At 43.7% G+C, this 22,230-nt stretch overlaps 2 protein-coding genes across 2 annotated transcripts in view; both read right to left on the bottom strand.

The window, feature by feature from the left end:
* The window catches only part of LYPD1 (LY6/PLAUR domain containing 1), a 37,431-nt gene extending 34,621 nt beyond the window's left edge, over positions 1-2,810 (bottom strand). The window contains exons 1-2 of the mRNA XM_049615718.1: positions 2,472-2,810; positions 1,005-1,142 (exon numbers count right to left, since the gene is read on the bottom strand). Coding sequence (XP_049471675.1) covers positions 1,005-1,142; positions 2,472-2,523 — 190 coding nt within the window. The 5' untranslated portion in view covers positions 2,524-2,810. The remainder of the gene's footprint in view (positions 1-1,004; positions 1,143-2,471) is intronic.
* A 2,941-nt stretch (positions 2,811-5,751) lies between these two features.
* Positions 5,752-22,230, bottom strand: part of NCKAP5 (NCK associated protein 5) — a 776,078-nt gene continuing 759,599 nt past the window's right edge. Inside the window, exon 24 of the mRNA XM_049615277.1 lies at positions 5,752-5,863. Coding sequence (XP_049471234.1) covers positions 5,847-5,863 — 17 coding nt within the window. The 3' untranslated portion in view covers positions 5,752-5,846. The remainder of the gene's footprint in view (positions 5,864-22,230) is intronic.

The following is a 22,230-nucleotide window of genomic DNA, read 5'->3' as shown; positions in this document are numbered from 1 at the left end:
AAACTACTTTTCCAAGGTGCTGCCTTTAAAACTGTAGCCTTTGCATTCATTTGCTAGTAGGTTAAGAAAATCACTTGACAGATTTAATCCCTTCAACCAAAAGCTCTGGGGGGCTATGCAGTTCAGCCAACAAAAGAGGAACAGAACTTCGGTTCACACCGTATCATTCACCACATGATGCAATTTCCCCTCTTGTTAATATCCTGAAAATGGCAAGGTCTAGCATTATGGGTTTGACCTTGGAATTCAAAGTAGAGTTCCATTCCTTTCCCCAAAGTTCCAGGTGCACTTGTAGGGGACTTTGATTTCTGGTAAGGCTATTGGGAGTGGCTGGGGAGTTCCACATCAGGGAGAAAACTCTGGTCAGCTGAAGTAAGTGAGGTTTGCTCTCACAGGATGCCCTCCTTCTCCACATAAAGCGCAGCACCTTTCATCAGCCAGCTAGCAGCTAAGCTTGTGGGGCTGGAAACTACATTCCTTTGAACATCTTGGCAATTGGTGCCTGGAATTTGATGCAGTAGCTCTAAAATTAAATAAAGATCCTGTAGTGTTCTTCTAAGAAATATGGCGTGGCTCTATGACAAAACACATTTTTCAAGCTCTGACCTCTGGGAACTTCAACTAGCTTCATATTTCAGGCTGACACTGCTCACAGGCTACTGTCTAGTTGCCCAAGCCGAGCTGGTTATCCATATATTTTCCAGCCTCCTGATCAGCTTTTAGCAGAGAGATGAGGAGAGTAAATAAAAAGAGGAGAGCCACTAATTTAAATGCACTTCCCCTCCAGAGTCCCTTGGGGAGAAGCCCTGGTAATTAACTCTAATGAGATTAACTTGGAACTCTTCCTTTTGCCAGCATTGTAAAAGTAAATCTGTGGTAACCAGTGTGTGTGCATTAAATCAAAGTCAGTCCCCTTTCTTGTAATTTAATGCCCCCCGGCCCCCCACCTCCCACTCCTACCCCTAACCCAGGCTGGAGGCAGGTGAGCGCTGCTTGGTTCTTACCCGCACTTTGCTCCATCACTTCTTTCTGACACATGTCTTGAACATTCACCGTGCAATTCACTATAAACTCGGGGGAGGAGCAGTCGTTGTTCAGCTGGAATTCTTCACATTGGTAACACTGGATTTGCAGCGCAAAGCCTGTGGGGACAGAAGCAATCGGATTTAGATCCAGCCCTCACAGAGACCACCCCAGAAACCGCGGCCCTCCTCTGCCCCAGCCAGCCACGGATCCCGACCTCTGGGGTCCTTGGGCTCGGCACCCCTGGGTCTCCAAGAAAGGCGTATGCGGCTGAAGCCTGCAGCCGGCGGCGCGGACACCGAGGGTCCTGCAGGACAAATGAATTCTGTCGGCGACCCCCAGACCAATGCTCCAGAAACAAGAGAGCCCGTCCGACACCACACCTGGCCCTTCCGCCACGGAAGTTGAGAGGCCGGGTACACAACTCGAGAGCGAAGTAGCTCCAGAGACATGCTTCAGCTCCAGTGTACAGCTAAGGATTTGCCTAATTGTTAATTGGTTACAAATTGCTTAATTACTGTTTTGGCACCATTCGCGGTTGCATTTGCAGACGCCTTTTTAGTTTTAGTTTTTGTCGTCAGCGTTCCTGTGTTGGGGCTCCGAGGCTCCCTACGCGACCACCCAGAAACCCAGGAGGAAGTGCCAGACGCCAAGTGTGCTGCGCCCCGAGTGTCCGGCCTTTCTTCGGGACAGTCCCCGCAGCAGCGCTGGGCGGGGAGGCGCAGCGTGTGCAAGGGGCGTGTGTGTGTGAGCGCGCGCGCGCCCGAGCCGCGACACCACAACCTTTTCTTCTTGGCTTTCAGGGCAACCATTTGGCTAGGGTCCGGTGGGGGTCCCCGCTCTGCAGCGCTCGCTCGAGAGCCGTTTGCATAATTCAGAGGACCGAAACGTTTTCGCATCTCGCAGCGTTCCAGCCTGGCTGCTCTGCCTGGATCAATGAGCTCCTGTCTAGACCTAACACCCCCTGCTCCCGGACCCCCGAGCTTCTTCCCAGCTCCACAACGGCGGCGCTCCGGGCGCTGCAACCCAGCCCCGGCGCGCCCGGGCCACAGGCTGCCCAGCGCTCCCGTCACCTGTCGGCGGCGCCACTCCCACGGGTTGCTGGAGACGCCTGCTAACTTGGTGGGGTCAGGGGCTTTTTATCACCCCCTCTCCGTCGGCAAGGCCCCAGCACATCTCGGACCCTCCGTCCTCCCCAGCTCAGCTTCTTCTCCCGCAGCCCGGGCATCTGCAGCTCGGGTCCCACAAACCCATCGCTCCCGCCTCTCCTCCTGGAGACTTTCCCACGTCGCGACTCCGGGCACCAGCACCCGTCACAGCCGCCAAACTCCCGCTGGGCAACCCCTGCGCAGCACGGGCCCGGAGGTGGGTGCCAGAGGGGCGAAGGGGCAGACGGGTAGATGGGGTGTGCTCGCCTAGCGGGGCCGGTGGTTTCTTCGTCTCCCTACCTTGAAGCAAGAACAATCCGCAAAAAGTTGCCGCGATGCCGAGGACCCACATCCTCCCGGAGCCGCGGAACCGGGAGAGGGCAGGCGCAGCAGAGGCGGCGACCGCGGCGGAGGCGGCCCGGGCCGCAACGGCTGTGGCTGCCGAGGCTGCTGGGGCCCGCGCTCCTGCCGCCGAGGCCACCGCCGCCGCCACGAGGAGCCGCAGGTGCCGCCGGCGGCGCCAGCATCGCCCGTGCCGGGACTCCCGGCTGCGGGTCGCTGCTCCTCCCGCGGGCGCTCCCGGGCAGAGCGCGGCGCCTCCGGAGTTGGCGGCTGAGACTGGAGGAACTACTGGCGAGCCGGAGCACCCAAAAAACTCTCGTCTCTTCTCCCCACCTCCCACTCCAGGCACCACGTGACGGCTGCCGAGTTGGGGTGGGGGTGGCGGGCGAGGAAGGCTGGGACCGTCTTTTCAGGTCCCCACCCCCTTCCTATCGCCCTCCTCTCCCGCCTCCGCACGTCCCCAGGACAGGGACGCCAGAAGGAGAGGCAGAGTGTAGTTTTCCAAGGTTGGGAGGCTTGGAGATTGGGGAAGCGTGAGGAGGGCGCAGCAGGTGCCGAGGGGACTGGCCGGGCGCTGACTGCTGGACCTGCGAGGTGGGGTCGTAGGACCGCGTGCCCCACTAGCCCTCCGCGCCCCCCGGGGCTGGTCCACCCAGCTGGGGTTGCTGGGAGGCCCGCATTGGGAGACCAGTGCCGGGGGCGGCTGGCTAGAGGGGCGCGTGCTCCCCTGAGTAAGACGAAGTTGCACACCTGCAGGCTCCCTGAGGGGGCCGGCGCAGCTGCGCCTTTTCTTCCTCGTAGAGACCCCTGGTTCAAGACCAGGCTTGGCTTCAGCGGCCGCAGAGCGGGCGGGGTGTGGTGAGGACCCTGCCTGGACAGGCGCCGTTCGCCCCGGGCGGCCCTCCTTCCGTCTGCCCGCTCGCACAGCTGGAGGGTGCAGTGACATCAAGCCTAGCCTAGGACAGGTTGGCCTCCCGGGGACGACTGTCACGAGTTCCCACCAGAAAGCAAATCGGGTGAAGCAGGGAATATCTTTGCTCTCTTTTCCTCCCAAAGGCCGGGGATCTTCATCCAGCTTTTCTCAAAGTCACGGGTTATTATTAGTACGTCTTCCCAGGTCCTCTCCTGCATCACGCTTTCCCAGCCCAGGAGTCAGTCGCAGGCTGCCCTGCGCCTCTGTTTTAAGACCCCGTCCCATTCCCCCTCTCTCAGTCAAGCGACCCACCTTGAATACTCCCGGGACGCCACCGGGCTGAGTTCGTCTTCCTTGGAGCGGAGCCTTGCAGCAGGTGGTGTGGGAGCCTCGGCGCCCCCGCCCCCAACCCCGCACGTTGTCACCCTTCCCCCTGAGTCCCTGGGGAGAACCCATTTCTGTGGAAATCGCTTCAGAAGCTTAGCTCCTCTTCACCGCCTGCCCTTCCCTTCCCCGCGAGGAAGCTCTCTCAGGCCAGGACGCTGATTATTTATTTTCCCATCCTGCCAGCGGAGCAGGTCTGGAAATGGGCTTAAATGACTTTCTTGTAATTCCTCTGCAGAGATCGTTCCATATCTGCCTCAGGCTCCTTCTCTCCCTTTGCCCCCCTCTTCTTTTCATTTCTAGTTGGTTAACCCCTCGGGGAGACTGAACGCTCTGACCATTACACCCTTGTCTGCAGACTCTGATCTTACAATTGGCTGAATTACTATCTCGGGAGCAAAGGGGGCCAGTTTATTTATTTCTTCCGGGAATTGATTGTCTGGAGCACGTGTGAGAGCAAACAACTGGGCCAAAGGATCCTTGAACAAGTTCTTTGCAGATTTCAGAGGGTGCCAACTGTGATATAACTTTTATTCAGAAATGAAACAAAAGAATTTTTTCAAAGTCTGAAAGACAATGATACTTTACATAATTTTCATTTAGGACAACAAAATTCAATATAACAAATTGCACAAATTAACCAAATAACACTGATTATACAACACTCTTTAAATATACAAACGTGTGCTGAAGTAACCATATAGATCCTAAAAATATTTCTATTAGGCCTACTTTACAAACTCCTGTACAAAAGCAATTATAAATAGTTCACATCTAGAAAAAATACAAATAACCTTTAAAATAGAATTTATCCTCACATATACACAGACTTTGTAGGGAAAAAAAAAAGATCTTAAAAAGTAAGAATTTTTTGTAGCACCAGCAATTCATTTTATTTTTAAAAAAGTGAACATGACAGACAGGAATTTGCTTTCATTTCTAGTTTCCCCAGATTTTAATAAAAAGAGTAGGAAGATAAAAAATCAAATACTGTTGAGAATCATAGAGAAGCACTAAGCAGAAGAGGTTGTAAGAAAATGTTTGGAGGGAAAACCTGTGGTTGAACATAGAATTAGGTCACTTCTGATCCACATCCTTTCCCATCAGTGTCACACTTGAGTACCTGTTACATTTTTCAGTGGAAGCAGAATTACACTCACTCCTAGAACCTGAATCTCCCTGGTAACAATTTTGAAATTGCATTAGAATTAAAGTTTATATCACATTGAGATTGTGAGTTGGAGAGGGCAGTGAGCCCTCTGGTTTTTGGCAGGCCCTGTTTTAGCTTTACAGAGTGTACCCACAAACAATTTGAGGACTAGGACAGTGAAGTCAACAAAACACTTTAGCTGGAATTTTTGAAAAATATATTATCAACTTCTAACACTTAGTACATCATTTCAAGAGCATGGCACTGATTCAATTTATTGCTGTCTTTTTTTTTTTTTTTTTTTTGCTACAAATATAATTTCTTTTCCAAAAATTTACAACTTCTGTACAAGTATTCAAAAAAAGTGCAAAATTAAGACTTCTGCATTGTGGGTGTGTTTACATCTAATCTTGGTGAAACACAACAAATGGAGTCTATTGCCCTGTCAGAAAAGGAAGCTCCAGTGGGTTACTTGTTATGAATCTGACAATGGAGGCTCCGTTGTTGCCATGGTTTATTGTTGCCATCTCTGTTCCCCTCCACACAACTGTTTCTTAAGTGCTCCATTTTCAGCTAAGAAAAAACAACAATAACAACAACAACAACAACAAAAACGGTCCTTTATACATCATTTGAACCCTGACTTGCACAGGAAGAGAAGCTGTCATATAAAGAATCACTCAGGGATTCCAAATTGTCTACCCCAGGCCTATCTGAGCTACTCAAAGATGCCTCTTCAGTTTTTTCTTTTTCTTCCTTTTGTCTTTCAACCGTGTTTAGAGAGTTCTTCTCTCTTTCTAACAAAATCATAGTTTTGCTGTTATATTTATTGAATGACTCCAGGGAAATTTTAGATAATCTATTCTCAGGATCTTCTTTTGTTTCTTCAACTTGTTTCAATTTCTGCAATAAAAAGAGGAAAATATTAGAAACATATTTCTTTGGAAAATCAAGTTATTCTATCCAATATTCAATTATTGTCTGTATAACGTGCAGTTTAAAGGGATAGAGAGAGCCTACAAGTCTTTAACAACCTTCTGGTATAACTAAAGGTAATAATAAAGGCTATTTTAGGGATAAATCAAGACTTTAATCATTTTACTGAGATAAATAGGTCCCGATTTGCAAACCGGTAAAGTGCCACTTAATTTCATTTTAAATGGATCCATTTGAAATTTGTTCAGGTAAAGTGCCTTATATTTCTTCACCAAAGTTTCAGACTCCTCTCTTTTCTTACTAAGTATTAGTAGTTGTCTTGTTTTTAAATATGGATAAAGGATTGAGTTTCAGCCAGAAGTTGGGGTTATATGGGGGGTGGGGTGGGCAAGGCATACAATCCCTTAAATTGCCATGGGAAACATTATCATATTTCTGTTTTCTCCCTTTATGAGCCCAAAGATATTTGAAAGAGATCTCCAGGTCTGTGGGTGTAGATTCTAGAAAGCCCAAAGGCGGGGGGGGGGGGGGGGAGGAACATAGTAACACTTCTGCCCATTAGTAACCTCTCCCTCCAGGAGGTTCCAGTAATACCACTCTAAATGGGGATATTTGTAGGATGCTACTGGCAGTCTCCAGGACTTTATAAAACACTGCAGCCATATTCAATAATTATACTAGGTGAACTCTATAAACATGAATATATTCTATTGCTCAAGTGGTTCCTAAGGTCTGAGATGAGAGAAGAGAGAGGTACAGATACAAAAGCAACACATGTAGACGTGTTAAAGCCACTAAGGCATTTCCTCTTTGGGCAACAATTCTATCCAAACACCAGGAAAAGGTAGGAATAGGGGCTTAGACATGGTCATGATAGTTACGATTTATTAAGCATCCACCATGTAAAACTCAATGAATATATTTTATCTAGAAGCATTTTCATAGGGGACTTGCAACTTACACATCTTCATTTTAAAGAGGAAGAAAACAAAGCTCAGAGCAACAGAGCTACTCGCCCAAGGTCACCCAGCAAATGGCAAGAGAACAGGATTTGAATTCCAGGCTGGCTGCCTTCCATGCTCTTGTTCCTATTAAACCATGCTCTTATGTAATAAAAGACAAGATGTCCTGTGTTTTTGTTTGTTTGTTTGCCATCCATATATTGTTCATTTTGCCACCCATATATTCCACTTAAGTAACTTGCCAAACCATCTCAATTGCTACTGTCCCAGACTCTGATAGTGCAGTTCTGTTCCCCAACCTACCACAACCCCACACACATTGTTACAATGCATGCACACAGGCGCAATGAGGAAATTGTGTTCTGATCCAGGGAACAACACACATAATCCAAGCCTATGATTCTCCTTTGCTAAATATGTAATAGAGAAAGAAAAAGATATGTAAGTGGATGCCTTTGGTGTCCTAAGAGCAGGCCGAGACACAGTTTCTCTTTCCATTATGGAAATGGCATAATTCTATAGGAATATTTGAAAATCACCCTTGAAGTAGTACTTATTTCATTAGACTGTTAATGTACAGGAGCATTACTCTCGGAGCTCATTTTCAACCCCAAATGGCTGCCTTGAAATCAGAAGCAAGCTAAGGAACAGATTTCTAGGTGATTACAGAAAAGTGGCTCCATAATTAGGAATAACACCATGCAAAAGCCCCTTTTCATTGCCATGCCAATTTTTAGACATTTCTAATAAAGAATTATACAGTACCATCCTAACAATGCACGGAGAACAGGAAATGCTTTGATGTACCAAATGTAGGTAAGTGAAGGACCTTCACTGCAATTTTCTCCTCACCTGAACACCTTCTCCCTGTCTCTTTATTCAAGAACCACGAGCAGTTTCCTTGCCTATTTCTGGTACATATGGATCTCAAAGTCACTTAATAAACACTTAATAGAGAAGGGGGCATGACACAGGTGGAAGGTGTTGGTGTTGGTGTTGAGTATATACAGCTAGGTGGCAAGGGGAGCAGGTGAGGCCCTGGAGGCAGACACACCTGAGCCTGAATCACACCTTTCCCCTTTTATTGGCTGGGTGAGTGCCCTCCAGCTCCCTTCTGCAGGTGTAAAATCGTAGGACACACTTTTATTTCAGGATTGTTGGGAGTAGTCGAACTAAAACACCTTAAGACTTGATACATAGTAGTAGGTGGTCAATAAATAACAGTAAGGCAGGATTCTTTTTCTAGACAGTGTTTCCGAAACTGCTCTACAGGCCATCAGCATGGGCATTTGGGAAAGCTTGTTAGAAATGCAAATTCCTGAGCCCCACCCAGACTTACTGCATCAGAGATGCTGAAGCCCAGCAGATGTTTTGAACAAGCTCCCCAGGTGATTCTGATACTTGCTAAACTTTGACAATCACCTAGTCTGGAAGAACTTGAAGTCTTGGAAGGAAGATAGATGATAAGTATGACTCAGTGTATTAAGGTAGAGATGAAGACGGAATTATTTACCACTAAAACACCCACTGTGTCATATATAAATAGTACGTCATGTTTTTCAAATGCTTCGTGCTTGTCAGTTTGTTTCTTCAGCTGGTTGAAACAAAGGCCTATGGAGGTGATGAAAATGAAGGAGTGGCCCATTTTAAGAAAAATCACATGGCTTTCTCAGTCTTCCTTTTATTTTCACAGTTTTTAATGAGATAGTTCTTGACTATCAGAACAGTATCAGTGCAAGAGTGACCAATACAGCCACCTGGCACCTAGCCTCAGTGTTGGGTAGTGACATGGAGTGGTGAGGACTGCGGTCAGCTCAGAGCACGTGCCTGCTCTGGAGACAGAAACAGCTACTTAACATCTAGCTTATTGTCACCATGCAGAAACGTGGGCCCAGATCTTTAGATTTTAAAGAGGAGGCTATCAATGTAGAAGACTATTTGCTTGTGTTTAAGATCCTCTCATTTTTAATTAGTTTGCTTATATTAAGAAAAAAACAAAATAGCAACCCCTCCGCCCCAGCACACTGTATATGTCCAATCGCAGTCTTCTCTCTGTTTGGACTTCTGAGGTAGAGATCACGTTTTATACATTTTATGTCCTGTCTGACCCCCTCCTCCTCCTTCCCCCACCAGCTTTCTCCCCAAAGGCCTTGTCCAGTGCTCTGTCATCAATAGATTCTCAGTGGAGACTTGATGGGTTCAACCTTCTCTGGTTCAACCCTCTCTAACAGTCTCAACTGTTTGCTTGGGTTTTGCCAGTGGTCCTGCCAGCTAAGAATAAAAGCACTAAAGTAGCTTCCTTCCCTGTCTCCAATTAGAAACACACCAGGCTGTCCTCAACACTGTCTTGTCAGATCTCAGGTATTTTTAAAATTTTGAGGTCCTATAACATTTACATTTAAAATACAAGGAGGGCTTGAGGTCAAACAGTAATGTGCTAATGATGTATCTATCGAGTGGCAACAAAACTGCACATTGGTTGGCAGTGACTGTATGTGAAGGTGCTTTGCAAACTAATCATGGTAATAACAGCATTTAATTGAGAGTCTGTTCTGTGCAGACACTCTGCTAAGCACTTTGCACAGCTTATCTGTTTTCATCCTCACACCAGTTCTGTGGCAGAAGGTGTCACTAGTATCTTCATTTGGGGCCAATCGGGGCTTGAAGAAGTTAGGTAACTTGTTTAAGGTCAGGCAGCAGTACCTGTGGAGTGTGGATTTGGACCTAGGCAGTTTGCCTGCAGAGGCCAAGCTCTTAACCTCTATCCTGGAGACAGCTTTACAAATACCAGCCACTATTATCTTTAAGAGGAGCATCTGAAATAAGGATTACAGAAGAACAATATTAATGATAAGAAGCCCTGTGAAGGTCAGTGTTTGACAAGGATTGTGTTGGTTCCATAAGACATCTTCATTTCTTTCGTATATTCATCTGGATTGTGATCAAACTAATGTACTACATTTGTCACCTATAGGTGGCAACAGTTGTACAGTTCTCTTTCTGGTGGGGCTTTTCACTGCACTTGGGAACCAGGTATGGCTAAACAGGGCAGGGGAAAATATATTTTCATGTTTAAAATACATAGCTTTGCATATTCTTAAAATACTTTTCTGCCTTTCGTGTAACCGTGGCGTTACTGGTGATAATTCAAGCAAGTGGATAGATAAAGTTTGCGGAAATCCCCTGGGAATTGTAACTTAACTAATTTAATTCCTTGTAGTCAAACAGTTAATCGATCAATGAAACCAATATGCTATGTGACGGACTTTGTGTGAATAACTGTGTGGTCTTGACTCTCAGAGAAAGTTCCACGGAAGAGGGGCTGTGGAAATGATTTTGATTTGTGAATATGACGGAGATATATGGTAAGTAAGAGGGATGGCATTCCAAGGAGTTGCCATTTAATAGGCCCCTGTTGCATCTGTACACCGTTCTGTGTCTACTTTAGGCCCATAGGTCATTGGAATAGTCTCTATCCTTGCCCTTTTGGGTTCTGTAATGGACATAATCACTGTAAAGGCAGAAACGCAGATCATAAGGGGTTCTAAGAGCCCCAACCAGGTTCAGTTTTAAGTATCAGCTCAGTACCTGGGTTATTAATAATAAATAGCTTTTGTTTCCAGACAGCTTTCCCATCCAAGATTTCACTTCACTCTTACATCATTCTGGAAGGTGAAGAGGCTAGTGTTGGCTGTTCTCTCCATGGGGTATTTATGGAATTTGTGGTTCATACAAATTCAAATTCAGGGGAAATTGGACCTGGAAACTCGGTCCCCAATTTTCAACACAGAAATGCATACCATTTTTTTCCAGAGTCAACAATGATCGTAGACTAGAGATTCTGCCTAGACCAATATCCTGAACTCTAGGAAGGATAAAATTGAAGGCTATATGGACCCTCACCATAAGGAAAAGATGGGAAAGATTATATAAAGTGATAGAGAAAAACTTAAATGGTAAACCAGAAAAAAAATATACGCTTAATGACATCAATTTCAAAGAGGTGCATGCTATACATGTACAGCCAGAAACTCCTGCCCATAGGGGAAAAACAAGTCATAAATTCATGAAATAGTGTAATGGATTAGTGTTTTATGATGGAGGCTACTCTTTAATTATTTCAAAGAAGTTTGCATCCATTGATTGTATCTTGAAACTTGGTATGTCTACTACAAGCTGTCAGAAAGAGATTCACATCTTGTGAAATTCAAAGGCAACATCACTCCTCTGCTGGACATTAATCCTTACAAACAGGACTGGCATTTTTAGCACAAATTAATGTAAACATCAACATAACATAGTCTTATTTCTCTATTGCTGTAGAGATTCGCTGCCAATCAGTTCGAGAAGACATGTGGTAGGAAAATAGCTACGTTTATAAAGTGTTTTTACTATGTGTCATGTCCTGGGTTGAGTGCATTGAACGAATTATCTCATTTAATCCTTCTCCTCCCCATTACTTGCATTAATGTTAAAACACAGGGTAGAGAGGTGTAAATATTAGCCACATACTCCTGGTTAATAAGTTAGGGAATTAGAATTCAAGCAGAAGTAGCCTGACTACAGAACTTGGGATCTTAATCATTATGCCCTAGAGCAGGTATTTGGAAACCAGTGTTTAGTTCCCTGGAATTGTGTTAATTAGCTGTGTAACCCCTCTATGCCTTAGTCTTTACATTAAAGTTTTTAGAATCTTCCTGCTCTGTAAAGCTCTGTGACTCTAAAATATTCTTAATTGGGTGTCTTCCAAGCATCTATTATTGGCACAATAAATAGCTCTCTTCCTCACCTATGTTCTGAACAAACTAAAGAATAAGATGAAAAGGCTGGTGGGAGAATAAAATATCAGCTTCATTAATGGGGAAGCTTACATTGGAGAATGAGGTTTCTAACTGCAAAGAAGGGAGTTTCCTCATACTCATTCTAGAAATAGGCTTGGTAACTAGGAGCCCTGGACTGGGGGCAAGTGTCCTCCCATAAAGCTTACAGCACAGCCAGCCTGACTCCAGAGAGAGGGTGAGAAGAGGGGGAGGTGGGTTTAACATTCCCTGTTCTCCTAGACTTGCTAATTACATAAACCAGCCCTCCTTCTTTCCTGGACAAGTGAATGAGGGGAGCCCAGAGTTGCTGAGCTCCTAGGAAGTTACCCCCTCCTGGAAAGAGGCACTTGAAATTGGGAAGAAGCATCCCCACCATGCTCCCTACCACCACCCAACCCTTTTCATTATGTATGGTGATGTAGATTTTAACTAGTCATAAATGCCCCAAGGCCAAGAAGATGCAGGAAGTAACACTGGGGGGGGGGAGGGGAATCAAGTTTATGAATGCTCTGCCACTTAGTTGTCATTAAAAATTATTTTTACAAAGATGCAAAAACACCTCATAGAGGGCAGTAGGTGAGGTTGGGCAGAAAAACCTCCTCATAGGCAAAGAAATAAGAGAGAGGGGAGTTAGTAGATGTGAAAGACATAAGAGCTGCTAGGTGGATGCAGATAAATCTAATAGAGGGGACAGTTTGGCTAATCCTGGACATAGGGTTCATGTTGAAGGTCTGATTTCCCTCATCCCTTTCATGATGAGTGAATCTTGGGCACTGGGAGGATGGATCCATGGCAGAGTTTTGTGTTATGGTCTTGTTGTGGGAATGGAGAAGAGGTATTTTAAGCCAGGGATTCTTGGTTGAAGCTGTGCGCACATTGCAAAGTCTACGTTAAGTGATATTTGCTGGGGGAAGGCCAGTCTCACAGGAAAAGATGCAGCCGAAGTCATTTCTCTTTTCTCAGAGGCACTAATCTCTTCTTTAATGCCACCTCTTACTGTATTCCTGGCGGAGCTACTTTCTGAGTAAGACATAAAAATAGATAAAATGACCTTTGGTGAACAGGAGAGACCCTCCAGACTTTTCTTGAGAGTTGTGGTGTTAACCCTGTTAACCTGGTCGAATTCCAACCTGGATAATTACTTTCTCCCTGTGCTCAGTTCCTTTTATTACCTCAACTGGACACATTACTCTTCACTTGCCCTTCTGAAAAATTAATGTGACGGATCGGTAATAGAGAACCACTCTCTCCATCCAACAACTGGTCGAGAGATGCGATTCAGCACTTGGGGCACTCTCTGTTTCCTTACTGGGGTCCTGAAGATTTTTCAGTATCTCCAGGGCAAACTGGTTTTATTAGGTGAAAGAGTAATTTTCAGCTGAGATGTGTTTTTATGACTATATTATTAACTATATTTCTGTCCTTTACCAGGATCAATGGCTTTTAGTGACCTCTGCTGGACCCCCTGAACCCAGAGGGAAAAAAGCGAGCTTACTTTTTGGAAGAAAAAAAAAGGAAAAAAAAAAAGGCAAGCAGAGAGAAGGTCAGTAAGGGAAGAAACAGGGTGGCTAGAAAACAATATACCTTACAGAAAGAAAAAGAACTCAGCTCAGAGATAAACAATGGCCCTGAGGACATTTAAAACTAGATCCAAAGGGCAGTAGGAAAGAGAAGCCATTTTATCAGAGAGATCAGAAATGCTCCCATATATGGAAAATGGGGGAAGATGTGGGGCCAGGTGTGTCAGTGGGAAGAGAAAAAAGGAACATAAAGAAAATCACAAATGTAGCTCATGGCAGATTAAGGCATTTGGAAGAGGAAAGGCCTGTCATTATAAGTTTGACTTAAACTACTTTATGAACATGCAAAGGACATGTTTGTGAGTTCTGTGAACTCTAACATTAGTGCCATCACATGCCCATTTAAAGTCATACTTTTTGATTTTTGTTTTCCAGGTTGTGGATGAATCCACAAATGTAATTTAAAATGTAGGCTGATCACCTTAAGTAATGCATTTGATGGGATCAATATTGTTCAATGTCTCCAAAAGTAAAAACCTGCAGTGTTTTAAAGTGACCTAGAATCGGGATAAGGATCCAGCTCATTGATAGTGGCTTGTGTAATTAGCTTAAGTAAATGGAACATGCTAACCTCTGTTCTTAGATTCCTTTTTCTTCTTCTAGCACAATAATATTAACTACAAGTTTTATTCAGGAATGAGAGTTGTATGCTGTCTGTGCAGCATAAAGAGCTCATGAACTTCATCAGAGGAAGATACAGCATGAAGGGGCCATCTGTGTATTCCAGCACCAGATAGCTATGTTTTCACTTTGGACTGATAGATCTGAGGCTGCTCTAATAAGAACAAAAATACTCTTATTTGGAGGATGATGAGTGTAAAAAGGTTATACTAATTTTTCCCCCCATGGAAGTTCTCCGTCCAAAGATCTCCAGTACCATCATAATGGTGATCATCATCAAAGTGTATCTGAAAGTGCCAAGTTTTTATTACAATGTATTCTGTGAGGTCCAAAGCCAGGGAGAAATATTCCGTGTTATTCATTAACTGAAAATTGGCAACCTGAAATTACTTCTAATGGAATTTGGTAGACCATTTAAGAGCTGCAGTACACCATGGCAGCCAATCTCTTAGGCACTTTACTACAGTCATTGAGTCCAATGGGACTGTACAGTAAGTTCATCCAGGAATGCACAGATATTTGTACATGTTAGAATGTTCACTCTCTTCATATTTAAGCTATTCATCTCCTAATGCAATTCATGTTTCAGTAGGACTGGTCAGCCTTCCCATTGGATGCAGTTATTCCCAAGGATATGTGACATATTGAGTCCTAGAACCAGGGCAACTCAGAATCAGCAATTTATTGATCCTTGTTCTAAAGAGAAGATTCCTTGGTGGCAATTGTTCTAAAGATTTAGGAACATTAAGCTTTACATTCTGTATTGTATTCTATTTTATTGTGACAATTGTAAGATGCTCTTACACCTCATTACCCAGTAAACATGAGGGATCCTAGGATGGAAGGATGTGCTAGTTGGGACAATGTCAGTGGAACGTGCTTTCATTCTGGATTCCATCCCTTGCTCTGCCACAGTATGACAGCAACAGTTATTACCTCAACTCTGTACCCAGATCTTCACGAATATTTAAATATGGATTATGCTGCTCTTGCCACATCACTTATTTATTTATCTATTTATTGAACAGATATTTATTGGGCACCTAATATGTATTACATGGTATTCTAGACCCTGGGGATAGAGTGGTATACGAGGTAAAGCTACTGCTCACATGGAATGTACTTTGGAAAAAGTCTTTAGTATCATGTCAATATAGAACAAAGCTTCAGATATTTTAGGAGATTAACCCCTGAGAAATGGGCTGGAATAGTCTATCCAGCCTGCTCTTTGGCCTAATAATGGCACTTTAGAACTCAAATATCTTGTCAATCTCAAAGTTGTGGCTGTGTCCATTTTACCCCAATCCTAGTTTGGAATGAATGCCCTCAACTTGCTTAGCGTCTTTTGATCTTCTTCCATTCTTAGTCTGTAACAGCTTTTGTGCAAAACATTTTTCACAGGTTAACTAATTACTATTTCCATTCACCTTTCTTAACCACCCCGGGCCTAGTCATCTCCTAAATTCAACATGCTTAAATGAGAATTTCTTCTCTTTTCTTCAGTTCCATATTGTTGCCAATGATAACCAAGTTTTACAACCTGATCCTTTTTTTTTTTGTTGTTATTCAGAGATACTCATTCTCTTTCTATAATAACTCATTCAAAGGATCTTTTCCTCTATGAATTCCTGGCCTAAATGTCCAAATTGTCCATTTGACTCTGAACTTATATCCATTCTATTTTATAGGCTGTTTCCATATCAATGTTCCACTTCTCAATTAGATTATATACTTCTTGAAGCCATGGACTAGATTTTTTTCTGCTTTCTTTCTCAGATTCTGACACTATGCCTTGTATCTCTTGGAGTTGATATTCATTGCATATCCATAAAGGTAGTCTGTATTAGATCTGTTTTTACTACACCATTTCCTCGGGACCTCATAGACTTGACCAAGTTTTCTGTAATGTCTGCTTTTCTGTGCTGAACATGTAAAATAAGATCATTTCAGATGTTCACGTTACTTGTGATAGTATGGCCCCCAGACATATTAGCAGGGGCATGGCCTCTTGGATTCCAGGTTAGCATCACGAACCAGGATGACCCTTGCAATATTGGATGTCTGACTATTATCTACTTCAAAAAAAGCAATCTCCTATCTGCGTCAAGGGCAGAGACATGTGCACTCACACACAATGGCCACGCTGGTCGGGCAGCTGTGCTCTGAGTCAGCCTCTCCCTCCTGAACCCCGGTGGGTGTGGCCAGAAGTTGGGTGACATGGCAGCTGCCATCATTTCCTGGAAACCCAGGAGTGCTAGCCAAGATAATAAAGCTTCTCGGGGGATGAAATGTTATTAAAAAGAACAGGCCCATGATAGATGGCACAGACATTGGCTCTCTTAAATGCTTCCTTCAGCCAGCGAGCGCTGCCTCACCTGATCTGAGCCAGTGGCAGGCAAGGTGCTCAAGTTCAGATTCTCATCTCCTTAAAACAGGGGTGGGGGAGAACTTGGTGATGGGAGTTACAGTGTGAACATGAAAATGATGACATTCTTAGGGGCAGCAACCAGACTGTTGAGGTGACAAACCCACCGACGTTACTGGGTATATCAAATCAAGAAATTAAACTGCATGGAGATTACATTACAGGTGCCTTGGTACAAAATTCTAGAACGAGGCAGCATGCGGAAGGTTTCTGTTCTGTCTCTGCCACCTGTAATAGATTCAGTTGGCAAACTGACTCCTGCATTATAAAAGGTATTCTCTTCATAAACCACCTAGGCTGGCTCAGTGCGACTTTATGAGGTTTAATTCAGCTATCCACTACAGTAAAAAATAAACTTTATTTTTGTCTCACATGCACAAAACAATTTAATTTTTAAATTAATGTAAAAGCAAAAGGCGCCTTGCTCCGAGTGAAGCAAGTTTGCCCCACACAGCTGTGTAAACAGAACTCGATTGCTATGAGAATTAACTGTGGATCAACAAAATCAATAGTTAATTGTGTAACTCAGGGTCTTTCATTTCAGATCTAATCTGTAAAGAAGGTCCAGGGAATGTTTGTGTTTTGATTTTCTTAAGATATTATTTAAAACCTTTCTGTCAGGCACAAGAGTTCACTCAGTCTTCACATCATTTCCCTAACTTATTTGGCTTGTGAGCAGTCAAGGTCGTACTGACCCTTCAGCCTCTCCAGTCTTCACCTTCTAAAGTTCGGTGTCTTTATCAGCCAAGCCACCTCATTCGGGAGTCTGGCTGGCACTAATGCTGAAAAAAACTTTATTGCAGAAAACAACCCAACGTAATAGGTGTCTCGGCACCAGACATGGCTGCATTAGTTGTATTATGAACTACCTTTTGGTCTATTTCACCACACTATGTATAGCAACTAGGCAGCCACCTTCACCCCCACCCCCATCAGTAAAATATATTGTGCTGTGAAGATGCACGGTTTTGTGATGTGGCAACAACACATAGGTTAAGCCAGTAAGAACAAATATGCTATCTGTTCCAGCAATCTGAAAGGGACCCGAGGGAGGGGGTGCTCTTTGAATAGAACCTATAAAAAAAGTCATCCAATCTCATTAGCCCAAATGGATGAGAAGGGAAGGAGGGCAGGGAGGCCTCCTTTGCAAAGGGGATAGTACAATAACATTCAGAAGACCACGGGAGTAACAGATGGACTGCCTTGACCCTTGTTATATTATGGCAGAGCTAAAAATGTAATGTTTGAACTTCTTTTCCCTTTAAAGTATAACCTTTCATATAATAAGTTAAGCCTTTCTCTCTCTTACATATTGTTAGAAGCCTTCATCCATTTTGGGGACTGAAGGCAAAATAATTCTGGAAATAATGAATCATTTTTCTTTTTCCAGCGTGTCCAGAAATCCCATGATTATTTTGCTATTGCAGACAATGACCTTCTCAAAGGAGGCCTATCAAACATTCAAGATAAATAATGAGAGGGTCTCTTTTTCCTGCCTCAAGGAAAAAACTGCATGGGGGGAAGGTGTTTGTGAAAGCCTCACTATGTTCATCTCAGGAAGGGCAACAGCGTCCTCCAAGTGAAATAGAGCAGCACATGTGTTTGTGTGTGACCAGCGGCCCCATTCAGCGGGACTCCCAGGCAGCGTCCTTACAGGGACCTTGGGGGAGACACCTAAACTTTTCACCCAGTAAAGCTGGAATTGAATGTTTCACTGGTGACAGGTAGAGCACGTTTTAAACTTCTTGACTTGTAAGCTAGTTAACTAAAGGAGAGGAAGCTCTGGTTAATGCCTCCTTCCAACAGTATAGAAAAACATGGTTTAGGCAGAGTACAGCCCAGGAGCTAAGACTAATCATAATGAATCTCCCCTTCCTCCCATAGCCCCATCTTCCCACCAAGCAGCAGATACTCAAAGGGCAAAAGGAGCCTTTCTTTTGTCTCCCTATGGAAGCAACGTCTAAGTAGAGAGCCGCAGTTGAAATAGCAACTTTCCCGTGATTTGAGCACTCTGGGGATGCACAGGAGTATGGGCCAGCTTATCAGAGAAAAAGTTATCTGTCCACCTTTTTATGTCTCTGTGGACAGCTGTACTCAAGTCTCTGTGGACAGATGAGGACACAGACCCTAACTTCAGGAGTAGGTACAAGACCTTCCCAGATATGCCTCCAGTCTCCTCCTTTCCTTTGTTGAAACTCCTACCTTGCCCCATAGATGGGTAGTGGATGGCCTGGTTCTAGACCAGGGGAAGAAAATTCATTGCCGGTGAGGAGGATCTGACATAAGCACAGATGGGTGGATGGTGTGAGTGGGTAGTGGGGACTGTGGTGAACTCAAGAGCACCTGCTCCCGTCAGTTAGTGGGGCAGCTAGTGCTTATTTAACGAACATCTACGTAGTACTTATTGCTATCACACATAGGGTAAGGAATTATCAAAACACACTTTCACAATGAAGACCGTGTACATTTCTATAGGCTTGCATTGCACCTGTCACTGACTGTTCTGTGACTTCCTTCTATGATTTTTTTTAAATGTATAGGATTTAGGTTGATATCTAGGAATATAGCAAGTCTAGTAGTTTGTGGTTTTTTTTTTCCGTGTCAAAATGAAAAGCCAGTGATGAAATAGAAAGACATTTCAAAGATATAGGGCTCCCTATGGAAAGGGGAAGGAGAATAGGGGAGTGAGAAAGAAAGTGCTCTATTCCCAGGCAAGCTCAGGAATCAATGTGTTCAACTAGGCAGTATCCAGTGGCAATGCAGGGGCAAGGGTAAAAAAGCAATCTCAAAAGTAATCAGGATACAAATGATCCAGGGCTTTAAAGATAAAATTGAAACCGTTCAGCAACACCTTGAAAACAAGCCAGTAAGCATGCAGATAAGGATCAAGCACATTACTTAGCTGGCCAGCTGAGGATGGCAACCAGCTGAATTTTGAGCCCAGAAAGGCAGTTAGTATCTCTGTGTTCTGGCTCACATATCTTCCTCTCTCCAGAATGTCCTCCCCACTTTTCACGCCAGCCAATACCCACTCATCTCTGGAGATTTGGATGGAGGAAAATATCCTATGAATTCTTTTCTAGCCAGAGCCTTGACCACTTCCCCTTTTTGTTCTCACTTCATTCTCTGTGCAGACTATTATCATGGCATCAGTGGGCCTTGGATGTATATAGTGGTGGCCACAGCTCAGTCTCCTGGGTAGGCTATGACCCTCTTTATCTTTTCATCCCTTGTGTCCAGAACACGCCTGACACATAGGAGGTCCAGAAACATGAGTGGAATGAAGGGAGGATGCTAATTATATTTCTTATTTACTGATCATCTTTTTTCTTTTCTATAATGTTTCCTTATCTTTTACCTAATGCCGTTTATTGCCTTTGAAAGTGATTGAGTCCCAAGGATAAGATGCTGTACTGTCTGGTAGGGAACATTCATTTATTTCCCAAGGGGTAGTTGATGGTCTAATTACCCAGAAGACACTTAAGTTTCCTTTATTTAGAAAGTAGCGATAATAACCTCTCCAGTAAGTAAACAGGAAAACAGATTTTCATTTTCAAAAAAATTTGATTAACATACAATTTTCAAGGAGTATTTCTATTGCCACAAACCAAGCTCCTTACAATAACCAGCAGCACTGGTTACACAGATTAAAAGACATTAAATAAGTCAAGATTATATCATGTAGCAATGGGAAGATTAATATGTCAGTGAGGCTTTCTAAACATCCAAGTAGTTTCCTGGGACAGAAAAAAATCCTCATTGTGCTCAAAATGGGGGAATTGCCTTAGAATGAAGGTTTGAGAATACTATGATGAATTTCAAGAGTAGTGGATGTCCTTAAAGAATACAAGAGATTTTGGAGAGTTGTTGAATGACTGCATCCCCTAGATGTAGGTAGGACAGGGTGACAGCTTAGGGTCAACTCGGGAGATGCTCAGCCTGGATTGTGTCCTTAGGCACACAGGGGAGAAATGCAGTGTGGCAGAAACAGATCACTGTAACAGGTAGCAATTTTTCCCATATCAGAACTAGCATCGGCTACAGTCGTGTGGGTGGGGGACAATTCTCTTTTCCTCAACTCTGTGAAAACCTAGAGTTTCAGTGAGTTAAATGTGAGTGGGCCGGTGTTTCTCTTTGCTGGATTCAGCGCATATGGTTTCTCTGTCGTGTGTATCTACAATTCTCTTAAGTGACTGGAAAAAATACTTTTTCTTCCATCAGTGTTAAAGAAGTCACTGGCAAACTGTCCCTTAAATATTCTTGTTGGGTGATTTACTTAAAGGCTGTTCCAAAAGCTATTCCCCATTGGAAAATGACTAGGAAAAAGACATTTCAGGCCAGGTCTGCTATGCATAGATACTTACATACACACATATGCGTGAGCGCACATGCACACACACACGCATCCTTCTGATGCTTTCAGGGGATGGCGATAGAAATGTCATTTGAAGCAAGGAAAGAAAAAAAAATCACCCTCACAAAAATGTTTAAATGAATTTTGGTCTCCTGGTCAGGGCCAATAAAGATCTCTTGCTGTGAGCCAGCTCGAAAAGTAATGCGGTGAAGGATGTTACACTTTATGTGGTCTGAATGTGATTAGTGATTAGCACGGGTAGCCTCGGTCAGCTGGGAATAGCAATCAGGGTTTCTCTCCTGCAACCCTGAAGGGCTACAAACACGACTGGCTTCCATTCCATACGATGATGGGATATTAACTGAAAACCTAATTAACCTGTGAATGAATTATGGCCTAAGAAAGACACTGTTTTATAATCAATTTTAAGTGAGTCCCTAACAGAAGATAAGAAGAAGAAAAAGCTGTAAAATTATAAGAGGTTAGTACATTCTGTTCACTGTGACTGATGATTTTGAGGGAGATAATTTTACAATCCATCAAATTTTAGTCATTTCAAAAATCATGCCTCCCAATGTATGCTGTAAATTAATTTTAAAATTTACATATTCATTAAAAATCGTACTGAAAACAGCAGGCAGTGAGCCCCATTTGAATAATAAAATAACTTGTTATTCCACTGGAGATAAAAAAAACAAAAAAAATTAAAAGATTTTTATTTGTTGCTAATAATCACATAAATTGCTATCTGAGTTAGTTAAACCAAGAATTTACATTCACCAGAAGCATTGCCATAGTATTACAGATAATCCCCCAAATTCTCATTTTGGGTGGAGGAAGCAGGTCTTGTAACATGTAAAAATCACCGGAAGAAAAACAGGAAGGTGAAGACCATGGCTCTTAGCCTGCTGGGTGTGCATGTCTGAGGCAGGGCTACAATCACCCTGGGGGGAGGGAAAGGGGTTTGCAGACAGGAAAATATGGCCTGGCTCTGGGGAGGAAGAACACTTGACTTATTATTATTATTATTTTTTAAAACCTCTTTATTTTACTTTGCAAAATCTATTTGGTTGTATTTCCCATAAAAAATGGAAGGCTTGCCTGAGGTACAGAACATTCCAGATGTCTGCATTAGCCTTGACTGCTGAGGGGCTGGTGACCAGCAGGGGTTGACTTCACAACACCAGGGACGTAATTGGAAGGGCACAGAATTGTAATTAGAGAGCGAAGCCATGCTACATCTGAGTGAACACAACCATTCGCTCTAGATTAACCTCATAATAGACCATTGACTCAAAGATCTGGCCCCACGGTATGAACAGCCTAGATTCATCTACAGAACAATGAAAGAGTCAAAGGGAACAGAGGGGGTATGAGGCACCATGTGAATTCCCTAGTAGAATGTACAATCCACTGGGCAGGACACAAGGTGATGTTCTCTTCAAATTCTGGGGAGAGGTGGGGGAATGACAATAACTATTTGCCATGAAATTCAGTTTCTTTGTGGCTCTTTCTTTCCACAGGGGATTCAAGATAAGGTATTACCATTATCTTTAAGAAGACAAGAGATCC

The sequence above is a fragment of the Panthera uncia genome (genome assembly GCF_023721935.1).
Source record: "Panthera uncia isolate 11264 chromosome C1 unlocalized genomic scaffold, Puncia_PCG_1.0 HiC_scaffold_3, whole genome shotgun sequence".
Taxonomy (NCBI): domain Eukaryota; kingdom Metazoa; phylum Chordata; class Mammalia; order Carnivora; family Felidae; genus Panthera; species Panthera uncia.
This window is presented reverse-complemented; position numbering and strand designations above follow the sequence as displayed.